The sequence below is a fragment of the Carassius carassius genome, chromosome 11, assembly GCF_963082965.1.
Source record: "Carassius carassius chromosome 11, fCarCar2.1, whole genome shotgun sequence".
NCBI lineage: Eukaryota > Metazoa > Chordata > Actinopteri > Cypriniformes > Cyprinidae > Carassius > Carassius carassius.
Window position 1 is genome coordinate 12,953,789 of NC_081765.1, and position 27,015 is coordinate 12,980,803.

General features: G+C 38.3%; 1 protein-coding gene across 1 annotated transcript in view; it reads left to right on the top strand.

Annotated features, from left to right (window-relative positions):
• The window catches only part of LOC132152788 (unconventional myosin-X-like), an 82,630-nt gene that overhangs the window by 43,906 nt on the left and 11,709 nt on the right, over nucleotides 1-27,015 (top strand). Inside the window, exons 17-34 of the mRNA XM_059561683.1 lie at nucleotides 404-512; nucleotides 1,886-1,966; nucleotides 6,075-6,199; nucleotides 6,461-6,575; nucleotides 15,017-15,123; nucleotides 16,270-16,707; nucleotides 16,829-16,867; nucleotides 17,641-18,472; nucleotides 21,499-21,622; nucleotides 21,769-22,012; nucleotides 22,178-22,273; nucleotides 22,435-22,528; nucleotides 22,626-22,681; nucleotides 22,827-22,969; nucleotides 24,399-24,593; nucleotides 24,707-24,864; nucleotides 25,671-25,794; nucleotides 26,408-26,705. Coding sequence (XP_059417666.1) covers nucleotides 404-512; nucleotides 1,886-1,966; nucleotides 6,075-6,199; nucleotides 6,461-6,575; nucleotides 15,017-15,123; nucleotides 16,270-16,707; nucleotides 16,829-16,867; nucleotides 17,641-18,472; nucleotides 21,499-21,622; nucleotides 21,769-22,012; nucleotides 22,178-22,273; nucleotides 22,435-22,528; nucleotides 22,626-22,681; nucleotides 22,827-22,969; nucleotides 24,399-24,593; nucleotides 24,707-24,864; nucleotides 25,671-25,794; nucleotides 26,408-26,705 — 3,378 coding nt within the window. The remainder of the gene's footprint in view (nucleotides 1-403; nucleotides 513-1,885; nucleotides 1,967-6,074; nucleotides 6,200-6,460; nucleotides 6,576-15,016; nucleotides 15,124-16,269; nucleotides 16,708-16,828; nucleotides 16,868-17,640; nucleotides 18,473-21,498; nucleotides 21,623-21,768; nucleotides 22,013-22,177; nucleotides 22,274-22,434; nucleotides 22,529-22,625; nucleotides 22,682-22,826; nucleotides 22,970-24,398; nucleotides 24,594-24,706; nucleotides 24,865-25,670; nucleotides 25,795-26,407; nucleotides 26,706-27,015) is intronic.

Sequence of the window (27,015 nt, forward strand, 5' to 3'; positions counted from 1 at the left end):
TGATACTTCTCATACTACAAAAACTGTATATATGTAAGGACAGTTTACAAGAAATATTTTGGGGATTTTGGCATATCTTCTGATACTGTTTAGTACTACAATACATCTAAAATTATACATTATTGAAGCTTTTATGAGTTCATTTTAATTAAGAGACTACATGGAATAGTTATACTTTTGAAATGAATTTGACATACTGAAGGGCCATTGAAAATAATTTAATGAAGGCAAAAAGCTGTTGTAAAAAAAAACTTGCTAGGCCTAAGATATATAGTGTCCTATGTACATTTATCTAAATTTTAATTTAAACATCCAGCTACTCTGAAGCAGTTGTTGCTGATCTAAATTTCTGCTGATATGAATGATGTTGTGAGTGATATTGTCTCTATTGTGTGTCTCTCAGGCTTGACTTCATCTATGACCTGTTTGAGCGTGTTGGTAGCAGGAATGGAGACGAGACTCTTAAGATGGGCACTGCCCGCCGCAAACCCACCGTCAGCTCTCAGTTCAGGGTAGGACACAGGATCAATGATCTGAATGCACCCATCTGATGTTTTCATGCAACTATAGATGTGCTAAGATACCTTGTTTATAAAGGCAGAATCACATGATTCACATACACAATAACTCCCAGAATCCACTGCTCATTGAAAATAAATTCAAGATGGCGGATGAAGCAAGGCATGTTTCATTCAGTATTTTCAAAAACAGTTAAGTTTAATTAGAAATAGATTATTTGCAAAAATGCATTTTTGTTTTGTATGTGTTATGTATTTCTGTGTATTGTGTTATTAGCTTAGCAACATGCTAACATCAAACTCTATAGTGTGCAGCAGTCTGATTGACCCTGACTGTTAACCCTTAAAAGACAGACCTAAAAAGAAAGAAAGAAAAAAAGATCTGGAGCCAAGGCTGCTAAGAAAGTGCTCGGCCACTGTCGCACTCTAATGAAATCAGTTGTTAAATCGCATGTGTGAAGTCCTTTTTGTTTGACACGAGCAATTGTAGTTTATGTAGAATGTTCCAAATCAGTCATTTATTGGGTTTCAAGATAGTTACAATGCTTCCTTAAAAGATAGCTGCCTTCCCAGTTGAAAAGAACAGCATGTGCTGGTTAGGAAAGTTTTGACACATGGCAGCCGGTTTCAGCTGGTTTAAGCTGGTCCTTAGTTGGTTCTGAGCTTGTTCTGAGCTGGTTTAAGATGGTTATGAGTTAATCCTGAGCAGGTGTTGTTTAAGACCAACTAAGGACCAGCTTAAACCAGTTCAATCTAGCTACCATGCTTTAAAACATACCTAACCAGAATATGCTTTTTTTTCAACAGGGTTTGTGGGCAGTAGTCAGTGAGTTAATATATGTGTGTTCTCATGTGTGGGCTTAATATTCCAGGTTGTGAGTGAAAACTTAGCAGAAATCTTTGTTTATTTTTCTGCACTTGTGTGACTGTATGTGTACCTTCCGTGTGTGTGTGTTTTGTCCTTTTGTCTGTGTCCCTGTATAGCTGCCTGTTTGCAGGGTTACGGGGCTTTACATGTCATAACTGCCGTGCAGGGGATTTGGCTGCTGACCTTGTACTGTGGCTCTTAAAGCCAGGGGATTACCCACAAACCGGGCACAAGGGTTTGACAGGGTCCGTGCATGTTCCCCTGTTCCCCTGTCATTAAAGCCAGCCTGGAGCCTCTCAGTCTAAGACTGTGGGACAGAGTGCCAGGTTGAAGGGTTCTTGATGTGACTGGGTAAATACTAGCCCCGTCACTGCCCTCCTCAACAGGAGATGTGGGAAGGACAAGCAAATAGCAACTGTGGTTGCTGAATGGCAGTTTTTGTGCAGTTACTTTCCTGTGCAAGGGTGTAATTTAGTGTTATTGTGACTGTGTGTTTCAGGACTCTCTTCATTCACTGATGGCCACTTTAAGTGCCTCCAACCCTTTCTTTGTGCGCTGCATCAAACCTAACATGGAGAAGGTAGGACTGACACTTTTTGTACTGTCCATATCACACTTACTTTCCTCAATGAGTCAAACAGACAATAAAATTAAATCAGATGTCATTTTCCAATTAATAATTCACCCCAGAATGAAAGGCCATCATTTTTTATTCACCCTTTTATTCAAATTTATCATTGCATCACTTGCTCATCAATGGGTCTTTTGCACTGAATGGGTGCCGTCAGAGTCCAAACAGCTGATAGAAACATCACAATAATCCACAAGGGAAGTTAAAAGCACCTAGTTCATAATTAATGTATTATTAAGATGAAAATAGTCCATGCAGTTAATGCAAACCACATTTTTTAGTTCTTCTGAATCGCAGTCACATTTACCATTGCTCAGCAAAATTTTGAAAGTGAAATCTAGTAATTTCAGTTTGAATTGATCGGGAGTTTTATAAAAGGGTAAAAATGTTCCCCACACGTTTAGCTCGTGTTAATGTTGGCCATGTGAAATTGCTGTACTGACCAACAGAAAGCTGCTTCGTTTGAAGGTGATTTTTACATGAGCTGTGTTTTATATGTCACTACTCAATTGATAATAGACCAATAGTGACTGCACCTTTACAGTAGCTTTGTTGGTGGAACAGATGCAAATTTTGTTAATGCACCAATAACCTTTCTCTTCCCCTGTCAACAACCTCCCCAGTCAAAACTGGCACATCAAGATGTGTTCCGCAATTTTTGAGGTCAATAACATCAAACAGCGCTGGTTCTTGCTTCTCTCATAACCAAATATTTCTGCACCAAATTTGAATTAGCAAAAATGCAAATGAGATTGGGGAGCTTTCGCTGGTTTCTATATCGTCCCCTTGGAATTATAAGGTTCTATCTGACATATTTGACAAAATTGAGTTATTAACATATTGTTATTCTTTGACAACTTATTTACATTATGTGATAAAAAAAATTATGTTGTATACATTATGGGATTTTTATTTAAAAAACAATAAGGTTCTATCTACACTGTCGAATGGAATGCAAAAACTTTGAAGCTCAATATCTCAAAACTACTCTGAATGCAGATAGAACCTTATAATTCCAAGGGGACGATATGCTTTCATTGAATGGAAAAATAACACACTGAACATAATTAGAATATTTTGCAATTTCTCCTTTTTTGTTAAATGAAAAAATGCAATTGGCTTTGGAATGGTTTGAGGGTGAATAAATGGGAATTAAAATTTTGAAGTGTGGTAATCTGTCATTTAAACTTCCACCCACCAAAAAAAAAAAAAATTATATATATATATATATATATATATATAATTTATGCAATAAATCCCGCCTCTTGTGTTTATGTGCGCGTTCATAAGTCATGAAGACTCATTGAAAAAATTAAGTAAACATTTCACATGCTTCGATATATAATCACTTTATGTCAAAATAAGAGTTGAAATGGCCTGAAAACATGATCTGTAGGAGTTTTCAGTGAGTAATCAGTTTGGTGAAATTTAAAGTAAATCTCTGTGTCTGTGACCAGTATTTACTGAGCTTTGATGACTGATGAACCGAATAATTCAAAAATAGTTAAAAGTTAACTATTAAAAAGAATAGCTCAACATACATTCACAAATAAAATATATTGTTTACATTTTTGCTGCCTACCTAAATGTAAAATGCTTAAAAAGACTAAACTAATGAGATTCATACTTGGCTTTAATCAACAGAATATTGATTACATTGTTAATGTAAAAATATAAAATAGTTTTTTTTCCTGGTAGAGCAAGTAATGTTTATTTAACCAAGAAAATGTGACTGGGACAGGAGTTTACATTTGATTTAAACAAGTATTTATTTAAAAAGTCTTATTTGCCAATTGAAATTTCTAAAATAAGCAACACTGCATAATATAATAAGACTTGTTTTTAAAGCATTAGTCTTTAATTTGAGTATATTTTGTCCTATACTGCTTTGGCAATTTTTTTTTACCTTGTTTTGAATATGTAATGTTGCTTCTGATTTATTTTATAATTCAATATTTTCATTAGTTACATACACAGTTATACTGTAATTGCATAGGTGTGACAACAGAGTTGAGGATCCAAGTGCTCAAGGGCACCTCAGTCATGGTATTGCCGGCCCGAGACTCGTACCCACAACCTTAGAGTCAAACTCTCTAACCACTAGGCCACGACTTTACCCAAATTAGTTACATACACAGAGTGTACAATAGTGGTCAAAACAGGCAGGGTCAAACAGCTGCAAACAGGTATAATCCAGGGCAGACAAAAGAGTAATCCAATAAACAAGCAAAAGGTCAGGGCAAGGAACAGTCCAGTATCAAAAACAAGGCAAGGCAACAAGAAACACAGGAACTAGGGCTAAACAATACTGAGAAATGTGAAAGAGACAACACAGGCTTTAAATAGGGAGACAAATGAGGTAACAAGACACAGGTGAATGCAGTCAGTGATGACGAGTCCAGGTAAAGGATCATGGGGAATCAATTTTGGGGTAAAGTGGCAAGAGTCTGTAATGGAGTTCCTTCTAGCGAAGCTAAATAAAATGGTAACATAAGACAAACAAGAAATAATGGATTTAAAAAAAGTTTTTAATTTAATTTAGCATGTTAAAAAAATCTGCTGGAAAATGTCTAAAAAGACTGATTAAGAGAGTCATTATTAGCAGTGCAGTGGCATCATCACATTGTGAGAAGCTGTACAGCCAGCAGTCTGCCGTGTTCTGCACTCTGTACAGAGTCTCTTTGTGCTGATCTGCTCAGATTGGAGTGGCCCATCCCCACTGCCAGCACATTCCTGCAGCCCAAACCCGCCTGTGCTGGGGTCAGAGGTGACGACTGTCTGCTTCAGCGGCACTGAGAGGAGTATCACACTCCTGACCTGCGGCAGAGGAATGTAGAGATAACAGCCAGAAAATCACACAAAGCCTCTACCCTTCATTATATGATACAATTGAGCTGTAATGGTGCTCATTTGAGCTCCTGTATTACTGGAATTATTATGATTGCATTGATTTATAGAGGACTCTCGTTTCAGCGGGCAGAGGATCAGGTTAGTGCTCCTGATGGGGTTGTTGTATTGTGATAACTGTCCTCAGGGAGGGGAATCATAGTCCCGTCTGGCGCGCTGCCTGGCTCCCTCTGTCATTACACACCTTTTCTTCTAACATTTATGCCACTCAACATCTCACCTCACTCCAGGCCCCTAAAGACAATTGTGATAGTGCATACTTCATGTCTGACCCAGGTTTACTGCCCAAATTACTGGGAGACCAGAAATATACCTCAGACACTTGTCACATTAGCCTGACATGACAATTTTCTGTTCAGATTGTTCTGATTGACATGAAGGACATGGCTATTTGAAGGACATGGAAGGATATGTTATTTCAAAGATAAAATGTTTGTCTTTGTAATTTTTCATCAACAACTGCAACGCGGTTTTTTTTTTCAGCTAACATCAAGCCCTCTTATTTTTTGGATCCTCAATTTTGTGGTGCACTGCAAAAAATAATTTTCTTCAGTATTTTATATCAGTATTTTTGTATCTTTTTTTTTTACATTTAATAATCAAACTGTCAAGAAATGTCTATTTGACTTAATTAATATAAGTCATTAAGATTTATTGTCAGAGAACATATTTTAAAGGGTTAGTTCACCCAAAAATGAAAATTCTGCCATTGACTTCCATAGTATAACTCATACAGGTTTGGAAAGACATGAGGGTGAGTAATTAATGACAGAATTTTCATTTTTGGGTGAACTATCCTTTTAAGTTTTTTTTTTTGTTTATCTTTTTTATTATTTAACAATGATATTGAGACACTACTACACAATAGTGACCAACAATATGGGTAACTGTATAATTGTCTTCATCATCATCATCATCATCATCATCATAATCAAAATATTGCTATGAGGAAAGACCAATAAACTAAGAAAAACTTGCATCAGATTATGGAACTAAAATGTGTAACTATGAACGCTATTTCATGTTAACTTATGCTATTGTAATAGGACCACTGTCAAATATCGAGATTTGATCCATTAATTTTCAACTAATATTGGGCATAGCCAATCTATTTCAATGCTGATGGACATCTCCTTCTGTCTTCTTCCAGAATGCAAATAAATTTGATGCAGATGTTGTTCTAAATCAGCTACGTTACTCTGGAATGCTGGAGACAGTGAAGATCCGTAGAGCAGGCTTTTCTGTACGGAGAACCTTCCAAGACTTCCTCAGCAGGTGAGACACATAGCCAGGAAACCATCACCAAACCACTGACAGTCCATCAAAATACAGTGTGAAGCACAAAATCTGTTCCAGATGCACACAGTCGATTCCTGACAGTTTTTGGAATGGAAAATATAAAGTCAGTGTCCTTGAAATCATAATGAACAATCGCAGGGAAGTTTTTCTGAATCTATCAGTATATTGTTCCCTTACAGTAAAATGAGTGAGGTGGAATGTGTGTATGTGTTCAAGCTGTGCCCGCTTCCTGTGCAGATACACAATGATCCTGAGGGACAAAAACCACACGGCGGACGAGAGGAAGAAATGTGCAGATCTGCTTATGAAGTATGAAGTCACAAAAAAAGAGTGGCAGCTGGGAAAGACTAAGGTGCGGTTGCATGACCAACACATTAACACACAGTTTAACGTTCCAGTATAAATAATCTGTGCTAGACCTCAGGGCAAGAGTGCAGAGACTTTTTATAAAAGCTTTTTTTTTCGACTACTTGACCTTTGTGTAGCCTGTGGGTATATCCCTGACATCATTCATACTTTACAGTGTTCAAAGAGTCATTTGAATTTAAATCCAAAATGCAAAAAGAAGGAAAAAAAGATACAAACAAGCACTTTAAGACTTGTTAGGCTAATGTAATCAAGATTTTTTTTTTTTTTACTTATTTGGATATTCACACTGTGTTCAATTATCATGGCGTTTACAGTTTGTGAACCCTTCGAAAATATCCAGATTTCTGCATTGCTTACTCGTAATATGTGGCCTGAACTTAATTAAAGTCACAGTTATAGACAACCCAGCCCTAGATAGAGTCTTTAGCAATGTTTGCCAGCTTTGTGCATCTCTGCAATGCACTGATGAAGTTCTGTGAAAGCTTTTGGGACTAAGCTATGGATCACCAAACCATTCTTGAGAAGATTATATTTGTCAGAGAGCAGGCTTTTTGTATGCCTATATTTTAAGAGCAGGGCACCTGTGCGACCCATACTTCCGATTTGTTTTCCTAATTGACTCCAATAGTTGTTAATTTATGTTTTCCACACTGCCCTGTGAAAGATGACTCAGTGTCCTTAATGAATTTCATAAAGAATAGAACTGTTTAGCTGAAGAACAGAATACATTTAATGTGTAATTAATTCAGAAATCCAGATATTTTCAAAGGGTTCACAAATGTATTGTTGCCACTATGGTACTCTGAGGGACTTCTTGTAGTCAACACATAGATGATACCTCGATATTAGCATCAAGGAAGTGATAAAAGATGGTAACATTTTCAAGGTAATGTTTTGCAACACTTTTGGACTTTCATAGGGGATTTTTTTCAGTCTTGTGGTGTTTTTTCAGTCTCTCCTCTCTACATTTTTTCCTCTTTCTTCCTCACACTTCCTCTGCTCTCACCCCTCTCAAAAAACACTCTCTCCACATCTTTCTAAGGAGTTTTGCGGTCCCTCACTTTACTGAAATGACTCATCCTGAACTAGCCGGCTTAAAACAAGAGCGCAGCACTTTAAGGGGCGTTTGGCAACAGGAGTACAGCAGCTCTGAAAAGAATACTTTCTGTTCTCTGTTCAACAGTGTCTATTCAGTCTTATCTTGTAATTAGTCAATTATTCACTCTCTTTGGTCAGTCTCTTCCACACATTAAGCACGACACTGTTACTGTTTTTACAGTAAGCGGAGCTCTGATGTTTCTGAGGAACAGGAAGGTACTGTAAATAAAAGGCATTCCTGTGTCCTTTGATTCAGACCAATTTTCTTTAAATTAATTGAATCCAGTGTGCTCTGTGTTATTTCCTTTGGGGTCTTGTGGTTTCTGGTTTTCCTGAGAGCTAGTTTGGGTATTTCTTTATCTGGTGTCGCATTGTTAGCTCGATGGTGCCTTAATGCGTTGTTGCTTTGATAAGAGAAATTGAAATTGGACTGAGAAATTATCTCATAAATCAAATAACTTGAGATGGAAACAGTGATGACCTGTCAGTGCTCCTTTCGGTCATGAGATGCCGAGTGGGTCAGTATGAAGGAAAGCCAATTCAAACCAAACAATTAGATGACAGTACACCATTAAACTGAACTACGTAAGGATCATTTTCTTTTCTTTGGCTTTTTTAAAGAAATTAGTTTGATTCAACAAGGACACATTAAATTTGTAAATTTGATCAAAAGCAGGGGCGTCGGACTGGGGGGGTAAAGGGTACCGAGTACCCAGGGCCCGAGGCAGGGGGGGGGCCCTTAGAAGTCAGTTTTCTATACATACATATACATGCACTAACATTTGTATAGCATTTATGTACAACTAAAAAAGTTCCTGTGCAAAACTAAACTTGTAGTTAGGCGCTGGTTTGGTATAAAAAAGTCATTTTCATGCTGTGCAGGGCCCCACACCCCTCTCGAATCAATGCAAATGGTACGACCCGCAGGTCAGGTGCTTCTGCTGCGGACCCGCGGTGATTGAATCAGTTGATGAGACAGGAGCTGGAGTGAGCCGTGAAGAGTCATGTCTCTCCTTAAGAAAGGAAAATCAGGGGCTAAAAAACGAAAAGAGAAGCAGAATAAAGAGAGAAGGGCAAATGAGGGCAAGCAGTTGCTCACAAATTTTTTTGAAAAGAGAGGTGAGCTCCAAATGCATCATCAAGCATTGACATTGTTTTAACATAAATATCTACTCCCGGTAGAATAGCATACATTTATGTTTGCATTTATGAATAATATACCAATACTTTATAGTATCACACCCTTCATAGCGAGCAAACAATGTTTCTGATTATTACATGGCTTGGCTGAATTCCAATGTAGAATGCGGTCTGTTATTTCTTGATAACAGACCGCTGCGAAGTATAACAGACCGTTGCCATGAAAAACAGCGTGTTGCTATGGACGCGGAACGGACTATTTTCTTTGGCGGAAGCAATACAATCGTTTTTAAATCAATAAACTCCTTTTTAAATCAATAATTTTTTGTGGCAAATTATTTATTTATTTTGTGGGTAGCCATGTAATAAGCGGGATAATGTATAGAGAGGCGGTCGTTATAGCGAATAACAACCCCGACAGGCTGAACAGGACCCCGACACGAAGCGGAGGATAATGTAATCTAACGTTATACATTATCCCTTACGTAAATAACAGGGAGTGAGAAGCAGACGGAGCTCAACACACTGCCACTCCAGGCAGCTGCCTAAACGCTTGTCTCCTCTTCTGCTGCAGTTCTCCCCACTCTCAGAGTCAGAAGTTTACATGAAAACACTGTATATTTCCCTCCATTGTTAAAATCTAACACCCGCGAAAACACAGATCGTTAGCGCCTATTTTACCGCATTGTTATGCAAATTAGCTCGCACACGCTCTTACATTAAGTACAGGATGTTCTCAGTATAATAATGCACATCTTAATGATTGAAAAATGACTTATTTTAAAACATAATTCAAAGACTGAATGTCTAGTTTGGCGGTTAGTTTACCCTGTGATTCTATAGTCTAGTCTGCATTTATTTTAAACAGACAAATAATCATCAATTATCTTGTACTTAGCCTACACTTTAAAAAAAAAGGTATTGTGACAATAAAGGATATTTAAGCAACCATTTGAAGCCATATATTTCAGTTTCAGAGTCAGACCCTGCAGCAGCAGGCCCCTCATCATGGCTAGGTGAAAGCAGTGACAGTGAGGTGGATGTGAGTGTGACAGTGAGACAAGGTGAGCTTTTTAACACTTAGTAATTAGTAATTAAGTGTTAAGAGGAAATAAGCAAAAATAGTACATTGTTATTGTACACATTTAAACTTTAAAGTGTAATTACTAATTACAGTTTAAAGTTTACAGTTTAAAGTTTAAATGTGTACAATAACAATGTACCCATTTTGCTTATTTCCTCTTGTAGCAGAGGCAGAAATAGAAGATGAGGTTGATATTCATATAAGTGATCAGAGGGAAAGTGAAGAATGTGATGAAGGTAGTCAGGAGCAGGAGGACAGAGCTGAAGAGGAAAGAGAAGAGAATGAGAGACTTAGGGATACTGGAGAGGGATTGTCAGAGGACCCAGGATTATGGCCAACAACTCTTACTGATAAGCACAGGAAAACTATTGTTCAAATACTAGCAAAAAACTGGACTTTAAAGACCTGATCAGCAAATTTGCGCATGCAAAGACCCGTCAATGGGCATTTAGTAAAAACTGACATTATTTAGTTTGTGTTTCAGACCAAAGTTTTTCTCATTTGGTATGGTCATTTTCAGAACTGCTTTACAGTATATTTGATTTAGTCCAGGTTTGGACCTGCTAGACCTTTTGTCATCTCAGTAAGTAGTACTTTCGACAATAAAACAAAAATATATTAATCAGAGTGTGGCCTATTTTGTTTACATTTTAAGTGTTTTTATGATAAAAATGCAATACCTTACCCATTGGTATCACTATGGTATTGGGGGCCCAGCAAGATGGTTTGTACCCAGGGCCCAAAATTTGGTGCTACGCCCCTGATCAAAAGTAACAGTTATGGCATTTATAATGCTACAAAAGATTTCAATTTCAAACAAAGGCTATTCTTGTACTTATACTTTCTATTCATCAAAAAAAAAAAATCACGTTTCCACAAAAATATTTTTAAAAGCTGCACAACATTGATAATAATAAGAGTTTTTTCCAGAGCAGAAAATCAGCATATAATATTATATAGATCATGTGTCACTGAAGACTGGAGTAATGATGCTGAACATTCAGCTTTGCATCACAGGAATAAATTACATTTTAATATTTATTCAAACAGAAAACAGTTTTTTTACTGTATTTACTGTATAGACTGTATAGACTATTACTGTATACTCAAATAAATGTGGCTTTGGTGAGCATTAGAGAGTGCATTGATATGGCATACATATATAGTAGTGTAATTGTAATTGATTATATTTTATAGTCATACATCTTTGTGAACTGGTGCTGCAAAAACAAATACAGTATACCTTATATTTTAAATATCATAGAAATAGATATGCCTTTTAGAACAATTTCATATATGTGCCATTAAATGCACAATACATCTGAATTTACCATGACATCAATAGATGATTCAATGCAATATTTCTCCTTTTCCTAGAATGTTGCTTTCTGTCTCCCACACACACATGCATAAAGAAACTGAAACAAATGAATTCAGATACACTCACTGGACACGCAGTCTCGCTCCCTGCTGAATAGAGTCATGCTTTACAAATTGTTTCGCTGTAAAATAGCCTCATTGTTCTGAGTGGTGGGGTCAGGGCTGGATGGCTCCAATTTGTTCTCAGCACGTCACAGCTCCAATGTACTTAAGGTCAGCTACTCTAACCTACAGCTTTCACTGCTCTACCAGGCTCCTCAATCATATTTGTTAAATAGCCTGTTAACCTAATGGTGGTGAAAAAAGAAAGAAAGCTGGTGTCCTCATGACAGAAGCTGGACTTATGGACTATGCACAAATCTTATCCCAAAATGTATGACATTTCACCCAACATAGTCCTTCACTAAAACATTACGTGCATTAGATCCCCACAGTTACCAGTTGATTATGTTTATCCCTTTCTGAAAAGACCAGGGTAATTGGCTCCCAGCATATGTGCTGTGTTTTTGGTGTCCACACAGGATATCTTATCTAGTTTAATGTCAACATGAATTACCATTCCTGATTTATTTTGCTTTAATATAAACACGTTTTCTGTTGTAGGTCATAAACTGTACCTATTGGTAATCAACTTGATGTTGAAAAGTAAATATTTATAACATATAGCCTAATCTATGCAATGTTTCTCAACTTTTTGGACTCCTTTGTCCAAGACATTCAAAGGCTCTGCTGTCTAAACTGATATAACTACATTTAAATTAATGCTGTCATCATTTTCTCAACCTCAGGTTGTTTCAAACCTGAATGAGTTTCTTTCTTCTGTTGAGCACAAAATAAGATATTTTGAGAAATGTTAGTAACCAAACATTCACTTCCGTAGTATGGAGAGAAAACAATTACTATGGAAGTCAATGGCTACTGTAAACTGTTTGGTTACCAACATTCTTCAAAATATCATCCCGGTAAGTTTTGCTAAGGAAAAGCATGGTTATAGTGGTTCACCAGTAAAACCTGCACCAAACCACCTTAAAGCAGCATGGGCCAACAGTGGTAGACACATTACAAATCTGGAACTTATCTTGTATTTCAATAAAACAATCATATTGAAGATCCAACTTGTGTTCTGTTGGGAATGGGTGGTTATGTCCTTTTTGTCTTTTTTAGTTAGGAATCTACAGAAAAACACAGTCTGAGTCAGGATTCTGGACCAGTGTCGTTGTAGGGCCACATGAAGTGTTATTAGCAGCAGACACCAGGCAGTGCTGTCTGAAGGTCGTTTGATCAGTGTTTACACACATGTTCCACACATGCATTTCATGTTTCTGTATAAATACAGTCTCTTGTGTAAAACAGTTTAATGTATTCCAGCAAGTCTAGGTTGGGAGTCAAAGCTTCAGCCAGTGACCTTAACTGTATCCATCATTGCTGTATGTGTTCAGGGATCCGCTATAGTTATTATCATGGCTCAACAAGGTCTGTTTTCTTTTATGATTTCATTTAGAAGTGTTTGATTGTGATCCGTAGAGAATGTGTGTTTACTACAGGTCCTCTTGAGTGGTGGCACTGGTTTTTGTTCATGCTGTTTAGGTGAGAGGAGGGGTGTCAGATCGAGAAAGCAGTCTGGGATTGTGTTCCCTTGCTCGAAACAAAAAAACCTGTGTGTAATTATATCCATGCTGATTGTGTGTTGAGGAAGTGTGATCCCTAGATCGGGGCTCAGGGTTTTTTGCGTGGGATGGGGGAAGGATGTGGACGAGGAAACTTCCTCCAGTGTGTGTGTCTGCAGCTGTGCGACGTTGATTACAGGAACATCTGGGTCGTCGGTTCCAGGAAATCTCACAATGAGCTTAAAAGATGTGTGGGAGGCCAGACATGAATCATGATGCTATGTGTATGGGTTGATATTAATTGAAAAGACCTGATTCTGGTAATGTCACCACATACAGACTTTACAGAACTTATATTGTGCATAATGTATATTGGATGCTGCTTTGTTCCACCAGTCTTCTTTACTAACTTAAACAGTATAAACCAGCTACATCTCAGCTCAAGTTTTAGTGGTTTTGATGGTATCATGGAAATTCATGTTGGTATAATAACAGTTTCCACAAAAAATATTAAGCAGCACAACTGTTTTCAGCATAGATTTGTAAATGTGTCTTGAGCAGCAAATCAGTTTATTAGAATGATTTCTAAAGGATCATGTGACACTGAAGACTGGAGTAATGTCTGCTGGAAATTCAGCTTTGCAGCACAGGATTAAATCACATTTATATATTGAATATATTATATTATACATTGAATATATTCAAATATAAAACTGTAATATTATTGAACAATATTTTTTAGATTTTTGACCCAATAATGCAGCCATAATAAATTTGTGAAATTACAGGGAACAGCATCTGACAGAGTATATCAAATGAAAATGCCAATATGGAGGAAACACAGCTTGTAATCATAATACATACATGCTCTCTATTTGAGAAGTTTTCATGCAGTACATTGACAGTATATAAAAAAAGAATTCTTATTCTATAGATTTTCTCTGTCATCAAATCTTTCCACCTTGTGGGCTGTACCAATGTTTAGGGCAGTTTTTTTTTTTATACCTGTCTCTCTTATGGCTTTTCACCTACTCTGCTTCTTGGGCTGTACAGGTACTGAGTTCTCCTGTTGTCTCTGTTGATAACTTGTCTAATTTTCACTCTCCACATTACCTCATACACATTGGTACTAGAATATCTTTAGAGACAGCACGCCATTTCAACATAGCAAAATACATTGAGAGTAGTGAACTACACAATACAAGATTAAAACAATGTTAAGTACAGTCTTTATCACATGTGAATGACACCGTTGTGGTAAAAGACAATTTATTCCTTAAAGGGACAGTTTAACCAAAACTGAAAATTCTGCCATCATTTATTCACCCTCATGCTCTTCCAAACCTGTTTGAGTTTCTTTCTTCTGTTGAACACAAAAGAGGATATTTTGAGGAATGGGGGTAAAACAGATGACAGTAGATACTGACTTCCGTGGAATGAATTTCAAGTCAGTGGTTACCGTCAAGTGTTTGGTTACCCACATTTCTTAAGTTCATCTTTTGTGTTTGGCAGAAGAAAGAAACTCAGACAGGTTTAGCACAGCATTAGGGTGAGTAAATGATGACAGCATTTTTGGGTGATCTCTCCCTTTAATGTGTAAAACCTTTTAAATAAGTGTCAAACTACTCTATGCACCTTAACATGTCCAGTACTGTTTAGTATAAATGTTCTTTTACTTTTATATATGCATTGATACAGTTCATTATGAAGGAATTTATGCAGAGCATCTCTTTAATTCCCCAGTGTTTCAGAGGTTTGTCTTCAGTGAGTCAGCGTCAGTGAGTTAAACCTTCATGTCTCCTATCTCTGAGACAGAGAGAGAGTGAGGGTGTGGCCTGCTCTTTGGCCGAGAGCCACCCTTTCCCCCTCCTCTCTCTCTCTCTCTCTCTCTCTCTCTGTGTCCGTGCACGTCAGTCTGTCTGGAATAGCCCAAACAGCAGCAGTAACAGGAAATCAGAGCACTGTGGATTCAGCAAAATGGCAGAGCTCCACAGCTCAGCTCCCTGTAGCCTGTAGCCTGCTGAGCACAGTGGAGTCGTGCTCTTCACATCAGTTTACCTACACCTACCCTTTTCCCTCTCCCTCTCCTTGTATTTCTTCTTTGGTGCCTTGCAGGTTTTCCTGAAAGAAGCTTTGGAGCAGAGGCTGGAGAAGCAAAGAGAAGAGGTGCGCACAGCGGCTGGTATGGTGATCCGGGCCCACATACTAAGTTATGTGGCAAGGTTAGTGCAGATTTGTGTGTGTTTGTGTGTAAACACACTCTGTTGAATGGTGTCTGGTGAGTTACCAAAGTCTGTTGTTGTGACTTTAGTAACTTTTTTTTTTGAGTTGAGTGAATGGATTGCCTTAATAGTGTATGTGCATGAGATGGAAGTTTGCATCACAGAATGATTTACCAGAGCTGCGTGAAGAAGTTCATTGAGAGCAATGCAAGGTGGATTAGATTCATTATGAAAGTGCTGGGAAGCAAATGAGGGATACACACTGAAATGTCATCAACTTTTCACTGCAAATACTGAATATTTTGCACTAAATGCACAAGCTGAATTAATTTACATCAGGTTTTCATTTGCCAGTTTTGATCTTGCTTTAATTAGGGGTTTTATGTTGGTTTACATGCACTTTTGAGTTTCAGAAGTGTTTTTTAAACTAGCTACCCTACTAGAAGAAAATTGCTTAAACTGTGCTGGTTAAGTTTTAGTTTTGCTGGTTTTAAAGGGGTTTTGTGAAATTGTCAACTAATCAGGCTGAGAGAACATCTGGTAGAGCAACTAAAGACCATCTGGGAAAGGCTTGGAGACTAGCTTAAACTAGCTAAAACCAGCAAACCAGTTTAAGATGTTTTCAGCAGGTTACTTTGATGCCATTGTAAATCAAAAATGACAAACGGCAAATTATCAACATCTGTTTTGTGTGAAGGGTCTGCTGAGATACTATGTTGGTTCCTGGTTAGGATTCATGTTTAGTATTCATTTGCACACAATGTTATTAATGGGGTTTATGATGTGTCTGTTTTGCCTTCATTTTTTTTGTTGCATCCACAAATTCACATACATTACATTACAGGTCTAATTTATTTAGCCTGGTGTAAATGTATGAGAACTGTAGCACAGCTGCTTACTCAGATCAAATGTCTTTTATTATCACAGACACCAACTAGCTAGATTATTTTATATTATTGGCCCTGTTTCATATTTGTCATGCTGATTGCTTTTTAAATGAGCTACTGATTTGTTAATGACAGTGTTGTTTATTGAGTAATTAATTGCTGTAATATACTCATAATTACTGTAATATCCCTGTCAACGAATCTTTAATGAAAAGCCTCAAGGGCTCACTCTGTAATGTTTTAACTCTCCCTCTCACAGAAAAAACTATAAAAAAGTCCGCACCAGCACCATCACTATCCAAAAGAACTTCCGCGCTCACTTCTGGAGACAAGCTTTCCTGCATTTCCGCTCTGCTGCCGTGGTCCTCCAGAAACACATCCGCGGACAGATCGCTCGACAACTCTACCGGCAGCTCCTGGAGAAAAAACGGAGGAGAGAAGAGGAGGAGAGAATCAGAAGAGTGGAAGAAGAAAGGAGACGACAAGAGGAGCTGAGGAGGCTTGAGGAAGAGAGACTAAGACAAGAGGAAGAGAGAAAGAGGAAGGAGGAGGAGAGGCTTCAAGAAGAGGAGCGGAGAAGGAAAGAGGAGGAACAGGAGGCTCTGTGGAGACAGCAGGAAGAGGAAGAGTTGAACAGGAGGCAGGAAGAGCTGAAGAGCAAACAGACACTGGAGGATAGAGAGGCAGGGCACGGCAGGTAAAACACAATCAGGGCAAATGTTTGAGTTTTAATTTAGGTCATCTAAAATCTGTGTTGGCTGCTGGTCTGTGCTTAATCCCTATCTAAAAGGATTCCCTCCTGTTTTGCTTCATTTTAGGAGTCTAGTGGAGAAAAATCATCACAACCACAAGGTATTATTTCTTTTGAACATTTGATTTTATATTCCTGAGAGATTTTAAATCGGGAAAGGATATATCTCTTGTATTGTCCTAATTCTCTGTCTTCACATGGTATAGTAGTCATAGAATAATGGTAATGCCATGGTACTGTGCTATATGAGCTAAAACGTCTTTTAAAAAGCTTAAATAGTTTGTAAAATGAGTTTAGTAAAACTGCATCACTGAATATTTATTTTATTAAAACCAATTATATTATATTATATTATATTATAACTTATATGGTGTGGATATGTAGACATGCGTAGAGACTTATAGACTTCGGTGTCAGTGAGCCTCTCAGAAGTTTTGATAATGTTGTCTGCTTAGGATATGGTGAGGTTAGTTCAGATTGTAAGATGTAATGTGGTGCAACTCCCCAAAACCTTAATACTTTTATTTACATATATTCATTTTTAAAATGCAATTTTTACATTATACCTATTACTAATATACATACATTTATCCATTTATGAATGAATAATAAATGACTTAAGAAATCATACAAATATTTTGTTTATGTTAATTTATATTGCATATTTTATAGTTTATAATGAACACTCTTATTAACAAATATGAATGATTAAACGTGAATGATTACCATATTCATGTACCACAATGTTTACATGCCAAATACCAAAGAGAATCCCATGGACTATCCATAGTGCATGTTAAAGCATTGTGCTTTTTGATTGGAATGTTAAAATATCTGATTTGACAGAATGAACTGTGTATTACTGACGTGCAACCTCACTATCCCTCAGGACGTGTGCCAGTACTCATCTGAAGAGGAGAGTCGTCAGATGGAGGAGATCCTGCGGCTGGAGCGGGAGATCGAACGGCTGCAGAGACAGAGAGACGAAGGGGTGTCCTTGCTGAACGGCAGCTCCAGAGACGAGCTGCGACAGAAGAGTGACGCCGAGATCTACCGCCTGGAGAAAGAGGCTTCACGTGTGGCTACTGAGTTCCTGGAGATGCTGGACTTCGGAGGATTGGAGCAGTCGCCCTCCAGTGAGGAGAATCTTCACGACCCGTCAGAGACCACCGCACCTCTGGCCGAGGAGGAGGTGGATGAAGGCTTCCACGCGGAGGATGAGTGTATCCCACTCTGTGACTTTCCTCTCCCAGCTGCCGTGCCCATGGACAAAGAGATTCTCTCCAGTCTTCCGCCTCCACCACCCGCCTTTGCTGAAGGTGTGGCGGCCACGTCCTCACCTGCACGGATGGAGAGGCCAAAATCCAATTCCTCCATCAAACAAAACAGACTTTCAGACACCCCCCCCCCTCCAACTACAGCTCCACCCCCTCCTCCACCTTCACTGCCGTCAACCACGGGAGATTACGGATTGGTGTATAAAAATGCCAGGAAGACAGTAACAGAGATTGTACTGCCAGTGGAGGAGACCAGCTTCAGTATTCTGCCTGACACCGAGTCGGACTATGATCAAGAGGAGTTTGAGGAGGCGCTGGGGAGTTGTGGGGACGCAGGAAGTACTAATGATGGACACCTCACTGATGAGGAAGTGCTACATAGATCTTCCTGTACCTACAACAGCACAGACTCCTTTAGAGGAAGTTCAGACTCAGTGAGTACACTCTTTTCACACTTTGACAGGGCATTCACACTGAGAGCTACTATAATTCAGTATATATCAGTATATTTCAGAACTATATTTAATGTGCTTTTGTGAACGAATGCAAAGTTTCAGGTGAATGCAATAGTTTTGCAAGAGAATGCAAAGGTTTGTGAGCAAAAGCATTGAAACTGATTTTTTTCCCTGTACACTGTAAAAAAAAATGCTTCAATTTATGGTAAAAAAAAAAAAATGGCAGCCTTGGTTGCCAGAAATGTGAGGCATGAGATGGAATCGTATATTTTATATGCAATAGACAAAGCATACACACACACACACACACATACACACACAAAACACCATCAGGGTAACACATGATAATAAAATTATTAATTATATAAAGTATAATCATATGTGAGTTCACAGAGGGACATCTCGGAATGTCCTTTTACGGTTTCTCACCATAAATTATATGGTATTTATACTTTTTATTTGAAAAAAAAAATTCATATAATGTTAACCCATTTATGATTTATCATCATATACAGTACAGACCAAAAGTTTGGACACACCTTCTCATTCAAAGAGTTTTCTTTATTTTCATGACTATGAAAATTGTAGATTCACACTGAAGGCATCAAAACTATGAATTAACACATGTGGAATTATATATGGAATTAAATAACAAAAAAGTGAAACAACTGAAAATATGTCATATTCTAGGTTCTTCAAAGTAGCCACCTTTTGCTTTGATTACTGCTTTGCACACTCTTGTCATTCTCTTGATGAGCTTCAAGAGGTAGTCACCTGAAATGCTCTTCCAACAGTCTTGAAGGAGTTCCCGAGAGATGCTTAGCACTTGTTGGCTCTTTTGCCTTCTGTCTGCGGTCCAGCTCACCCCTAAACCATCTCGATTGGGTTCAGGTCCGGTGACTGTGGAGGCCAGGTCATCTGGCGCAGCACCCCATCACTCTCCTTCTTGGTCAAATAGCCCTTGATGCCTTCAGTGTGACTCTACAATTTTCATAGTCATGAAAATAAAGAAAACTCTTTGAATGAGAAGGTGTGTCCAAACTTTTGGTCTGTACTGTATGTCAAGGTAACTTACAGTTAATTAACAGTCTTTTACTGTAGCTTTTTTTTTATTATTTACTTTTAGCATTTTCTCTGTAAAACGTTTTTATTTATTTTTTTGTATGTATGTATAACAACTGAATCATTGCTCACAGCTGGTCAAGAAATTGTCTTGAAATTTGATGTTGAGTTTTCCATTTTTTTCGCAGAACCACTTAGGGCTCTCAGAATTTCTAAATGCCTGGGAGCCCTTCAGGCAGGCACTCTTAAGATTTTGGTAACCCTTAATGAATTTAACTCTGCCCACAAAACAGCAGACGGGATGATTGAAAATGGTAATTAATTTTAATTAAATTGGAGCGGCAGAAATATAGCATTTTTTCCCGGTTACGGCAATACTGTACGGTAGCACTGCACTCATAAATGCTACTTTATCAGGCGTTACGGGAAAAATTACATGAAAATGCCATCGAAACTTTTCTGAAGGCAGAATATAATATTTAGGCCTATTCAATAAAATCAGCCTTTTGAAGTTAGGGCCTCATGAAATTATAATTAAGACTTTTCTCATACCATTTAAGACTTTTATGGCATTAAGTTTGATACAACTAAACTGAAGACTTTGTAAGGACTTGTTGACCTACAAACCTGTCTGTTGTGGCCTGTAGTGCTTCTACACTACTGCTGTATCAGCTGGTAGATCATGTGAGTTTCACTCTCTGTACGTCCATTAGTTGTCACTGAGGATTTGCATAAAGTTGAGCTCTACTAATCTTTGTGGCATCTCCAACGGTCACTGTCACTCACATCACTTTCATTTAAAATGACTGACTTCCAGCTGCTTGAACACCTCGTAAGGCGTTTGGCATGACAGGAATATGCATTTTATCACATATATACAGTTCAGTGTCAGGGTAGTGAGATCCGGTATTGCCTGAAGCAAACACTCAGCACTTTGTCCTAATTCTTTCAAGACCCTGGCATAATACTGTAATGAATGCTCCTTCAAATGCTTTATTGCTTTGGATTTCTTGTAGCTACTTATGTTTTATTTGCTAAAGCAGCATGAGGAGGGATCAGGTGAATATGATTTGATATATATTGAGTCTTTGTCCCTCTGGGTATTTCCAGCGATTAGCCAATGCTTGTCACACCTGCTACAAACACAGTTCTACAGCAGCTTGATTGTTGACTCTTGGAGAATATTTGAACTCAATAGACCTGATTCAGGGTCATTTTGGGTGTAATGCTAAACTTGACATGACCGCTAACAATGGGAGGATATTTACTGATGTCATGCTCTTTTTGTTTGTATTAACTAGTAGGATTAGACAGTGAAGTGCAGATGTCCTACCGCAGCAAACACAGAATGCTCAAGGGTGTACGGTTACAGTGTAAAGAAGAGCCGTTTTAGTATAAACATACAGTGGCATTGAAAAGTTTGGGGTCAGTAAGATTTTTAAAAAGTTTTAAAAGAAGTCTCTTTATGTTCACCAAGGCTGCATGTATTTGAGCAAATTTACAGTAATAACAGTAACATTGGGAAATATTATGATGTTATTAAAATAACTGTTTTCGGTTTTAGTATATTTTAAAATGTATTTTTTTCCGTGGGGACTTCAGTGTCACGTGATCCTCCAGAAATCATTCTAACATGCTGATTTGCTGCTTAAACGCGAAAATATTAAGCAGCACAACTGTTGTTAAAAACACTTTTGGGAAAACATTTTTGTGGAAATTGTTTTAAATTCTTAGATCAACAGAAAGTTGAAAAGAACAGCATTTATTTGACATATTTTGTACCAATGTAGAAGTCTTTACTGCACTTTTTATCAATTTAAATAATTCTTTCCGAATAAAAGTATTAATTTCTTTAAAAAATAGGACTATAAATAGTGGATGAACAGTAGTATAGTACATTTAAAAGCCTTTTGTTGACATTCACACTCCTTTTCTCCCCACAGTTCATTGACAGCAATGATGAGAATGATGGATATGTGGACACAGACGAGGAGGTGTCCAATGGTAGAGTGCATCTGCTAAACAGAAGTGGACCTCCTTATTTCCACAGCTACCTGTATATGAAAAGTGTGTGTTTCCTACCATTTACTTCCTTATTGTTTCATTTATTCCTATGTCACTGGATGAACTTGCTCAAACTGAACATATCAATGGGTAGAATGCGGTAAAAGATTAATATTCCATTGCACTGTTTCTTATTTTTCTTCTTTAAGGTGGGCTGATGATCCCGTGGCGCAGGCGCTGGTGTGTTTTGAAAGACGAGACTTTCATGTGGTTCAGGGCGAAGCAGGATTCTCTCAAGTCAGGCTGGCTGTACAAGAAAGGTGGAGGAATGTCTACTCTGTCCCGCAGAAACTGGAAGATGCGCTGGTTCGTCCTCCGAGACTCGAAACTCATGTATTTTGAGAACGACAGTGAGGAGAAACTGAAGGGAACCATCGACATTCGAGCTGCCAAGTAAGAACTCAGATGCCCAGATGTTTGTTTCACTTTAAATGAACATAAATAGCTGCTGGTGCAACTGGCTGTCTGCCTCATGTTTACAAGAAACACACCAATTGATGGAGTCCAGGCTTACTGTTTTAATGTTCATCGACTGATGATATGTGGCTATTCCCATAGGGAGATTTTAGACAACCATGAGAAGGAGAATGCACTGAATATTGTGACCCAAGACAGGACTTTCCAGATCTATGCAGAATCTCCTGAAGATGCTAGGTACATTTAAAATGTGTATTTATTTTATTCCAGTGTGCCTGATCAAGAGAGTTTATTCCCTGTGTGTAAATTTCCTATTCATCTGCTGTGCCCCCTAGTGGTGTAATGTAATGCATCTCATGTCATACTGTTGACTAATACTTGTAATGCTTGTGTTGCAGTGGCTGGTGCAGCGTGCTGAGCCGCGTCCACAGTGCCACTCCAGAACAGCTTCTGCAGATGCAGCATGAACAGGCCAACCCCAAGAACGCAGTCGTGAGTGTTCAACTCAAGTTTGCAAACATCTGAAATCACTTTCAGCGTTGTAGAAGTGACATGTACATTTTATTTTTACATGATGTTTCATCCTCAGGGAACACTGGATGTTGGGCTTATCGACTCTGTATGTGCCTCTGACAATCCGGACAGGTAACAATTATATATAATTTTCAGGAATTTCTTTTTAGTCTTAAAAAAAAGCATTCATTATGTAATGGTCATATTGTGCTGTACTCATAAGATTTCTTTGCCTTAGGCCAAACTCATTTGTACTCATAAGATTTCTTTGCCTTAGGCCAAACTCATTTGTTATAATCACTGCTAATCGCGTGATCCACTGCAACACTGAAACACCTGAGGAAATGCACCACTGGATCGGCCTTCTGCAGAAGCCTAAAGGAGACTCGAGAATAGACGGCCAGGAGTTCATAGTGAGAGGTGGGTAAAGCCTGGTTCACACGGCAGGATAATTAGGCAGATTTTAGCCCCGATTGACACCTTCCGACAATCTTAAGGATGCTCCGATTATCGTAAAATAATCTGATCAGATATTCCTGCCGTGTGTGGTGTGTTAAGACTGCTCTCCTCTGCTCGGAAGGACGTCGGGACCGCTCCGATCTCAAATCGGGGATATCCAACATGTTGGATTTATTTGGCCCGATTTCTTCTCGTGTGTGGTGTCCCCCGAGGACAAATGATCACGCAGCCTGTGGACTGTGGCATGTAGCCAATCAGAAAGCGAGGTGACGAGGCGGCGAGGAAGTACCGGGAAACAAAATCAAAACAGCCGGCGGCATGGCGCACCAGAAAGTCCGGTGGACGTCGGAGATGGAGGACTTTGTCTCCACTTCTTTGACCATCGCCTTTTCGTGTTTTTCTTATGTTTTTTTTCCGGTTACAAACAAAGCACAAACTATGGCCACTGCATCCTCTTCGTCCGCCATGATTGTTTACTCTGAAGTCACGTTTGATCTCGAGGGATTTTGTGAGTTTTCCCGTCTGACCTGGGCATGCTCGGGAGTCAAATCGGTTCGTGTGTGATGTGTTGATTTTGCCGTGTGGCTGCACACCACACACTGTACGACCAAAACTGTTAGAGCCGTGATTTTTTATCGCCGTGTGTGGGGTCTCTCAGGTTTGGAAAATAGGCCGACAATTTTAAAATCGTCCCGTGTGAACCAGGCTTAAGACCGCTCTGTACAGGATACATAGATTTACCAGCGCTGTACTTGCTACATCACAGAGGTCATGACGAATCATTGTATAAAAATGGGTGAAATTTGTGACGTTCATACACTACTGCAGTTTAAAAAATAAATTATAATAATATTCAGCAAGGATGCGTTACATTGATCAAGACGTTTATAATGTTCCAAAAGATTTCTATTGCAAATAAACACTGTTCTTTTTAACTTTTTATTAAAGATTTCGGAAACAAAAAGGAAGGATCATGTGGAGTAATGGCTGCTGAAAATTAAAATTTGCCATCACAGTTATTATAAACTGTAATAATATTTCACAGTATTACTGTTTTTACTGTATTTTTGGTCCAATAACAAAAAGAAACATCGTATCAACCCCAAATGTTTGATTGTACTGTACATTTGTGTAAACAATTATTTAATCAATGAATCACTGATGCCAACTTTTGCTGTGCCTCTTTGGCATATTAGCAAATATTTTAATTGCTGTTTTATTAGAATACCTAATAATATTAATGTCGACCTTGTTAGCATCCCTTTTATGAGTGAAGAACTAATCTATAACTACTATTCTTTCAATATTTTAATTTTATGGTGACTAGAATACACACAGGCAAATACTCTCTCGATTGTAATTTGTTTTCCTCTTTCAATTTTTTCATCAGGTTGGCTGCATAAAGAGATGAAGTCCAGTGGGAAGAGCACATCTCTCAAGCTCAAGAAACGCTGGTTTGTTCTGACCAATAACTCACTGGATTATTATAAATCATCAGAGCGCAGCATTTCTAAACTGGGAACACTGGTACTCAACAGCCTTTGCTCGGTTGTTCAGCCTGATGAGAAAGTTTACAAGGAGACAGGTGAGTTCACACATTTTCATGCAGCAGGACTTATTGTTAAGTTTGAAAATGAGTTCTAGAGAGATTTCTTCAAATGTTCTCTGCACCGTATCCAATACCTCTGTTCGCCACAGGTTACTGGAACATAATAGTCCATGGGAGAAAGCATTCATACCGTCTCTACACCAAACTACTGAACGAGGCCATGAGATGGGCTTCGGCCATTCAGGTGGCCATTGACAACAAGGTTCCCATAGAAACACCTACCCAGCAACTCATCCGAGATATCAAGGTACTTTTACCCTAAAATATCTAATTGAATTCATAATTCCATGTGGAATAAGGTTTTCATCTTATTGACGATCATGTTTCAGTTGTGGAAGCCGATACCTCTCAAACCACGACAGTCCCTCAGGGTCAAAACCTGTAGTGTTAAGTGAGGTACACAGATGGGTGCTCTGTGTGCTGTTCACTGTTTTCTCCTATTTCTTCTCATTTCTGTGTTTGTTTGATTATTTCTGTGTGCTTCTGTTCTTCATCAATGCAATTTGAGTCATTTTGAATCGTGAAGATACACTCAGTCATGTCGGTTTGTGTTCTGCTGGACGCCATAATGACATCCAATGGCGTTGATGCTTAAAAGACATTTTCAGCCATGGTTAAGGTATATCCTGAGAAAAAAAACATACAGTGACAGGTGGCTCTGTACTGTATAAAGTCAGTAGTATTAAACTGGTCATGTGATCTCAACATGGTTGCATCCATGTAAAATAAAATGACTTTGTTTTGTTAATTGAATGTAAACCAATTTTTCAAACCAAGTGGTAAACCCATAATTTAATGAGTGGGGAAAAGCATTGAGTGCACCTTTATCTTGCAAGAAAATCCAGATAAAACCAGATTCTGATAACTAGTTTTACATGTCATCTGGTTAGCTGGACTACTAGCTAATTTAGGGCCACCTAGTTGAGCTGAGGTGGTTAATTATGTTGAGTTGATCATTTATGCTCTGAAACTTGAATTAATTGAGCACCTTTGACCTGTGTTAAATGAATTTAAAAATCCCCAAATGCCATCGTTCTTTTCATGGTTGTGCAGGAGAGCAGTCTTAATGTGGAGGCTGTGGAGCAGATGTACTGGAGGAACCCCATCCTGAGATACACACAGCACCCACTGCACTCGCCCCTGCTGCCTCTGCCTTATGGAGAGGTCAATGTCAGCTGTGAGTCTCTCCTTTACACTGATCTATTCCTGTGCTTCTGGGAAATGACACCTTCTCTATTTATCAAATGTCCTGAGTGGTAGACTATCAGTTCTGTTATTGTTAAAACTGTTACTGTTTGAGCCACATTCATGTTTTTCCTGTAAAATGTTAAAATGACAAATAATAAAATTAATTTAATTTATTTTTATATTTGTAAACAAAAGCGCACATATTCCATACTCAAAACTAAATTCAATTGGAGGTCATATTATTAAATAATTTAGAAAAAGGTTTTTGTTTCAAAAAGTATGTCGTTGCATGTCAACTACCCTTTTACAAACTCAATAACAGAAACATTTTCTCTGGTAACTAAAATCAGACCACTTATGCTGTTAATAAAGCTAAATGTTTATTTAACTTTGGACATTCCTTTATTATTCGAGCCAAAGCAAGCTCTACTGTTCACATATTTTAGCCCCATTGTTGAATTGTTCATTGATGATTTATTTGCTTACTGATGCACAGTTTTATTTTTTGAACTCTGGAATTGGATTGGTAGGATGATGGATTTAATCCTTTCTGTCTGTGTGCTTTCTCCATCTGTCTCCTTTTCCTGTCCTACTTCTTGTAGTGCAAAAGGAGAAAGGCTACACCAGCCTGCAAGATGAGGCAGTCAAGATCTTTAACTCATTACAGGAGATGGAAGCTGTGTCAGACCCAATGCCCATTATTCAAGGCATCTTGCAGACATGTCAAGATCTGCGACCGCTCAGAGATGAAGTCTATTGTCAGCTGATCAAACAAACCAATCATGTGCCTCAACCCAACAGCCCTGCCAACCGTGTACACTGGCATCTGCTCACCTGCATGAGCTGCACCTTCCTGCCCAGCCGCGGCATCCTCAGATACCTCCGCTTCCACCTGAAAAGGTGTTGTAGCTACTCCTTGAATATAATACTTTGAAACTCATACATTTTCATTGTTTTTTTTATTTATTTATGAAATTTAGTGGTTTATAACATACATTTTAAGGATTGTGGTGCAGTTTGAGAAGAAAATATAAGAAATGTTAGGAAAAACATCCTGGCCCAAGCCCAAAATAATCAAATCCATTGCATCATTTGAAAAGTATAACAATGACATAGACAATCCTGGCTTTGTATTGGGTGGTCTTATTTTGACAGATTAATTATTTGTAAAAATTCAATATTTCTATTTTATCTCAGCTTTATTTTTAAT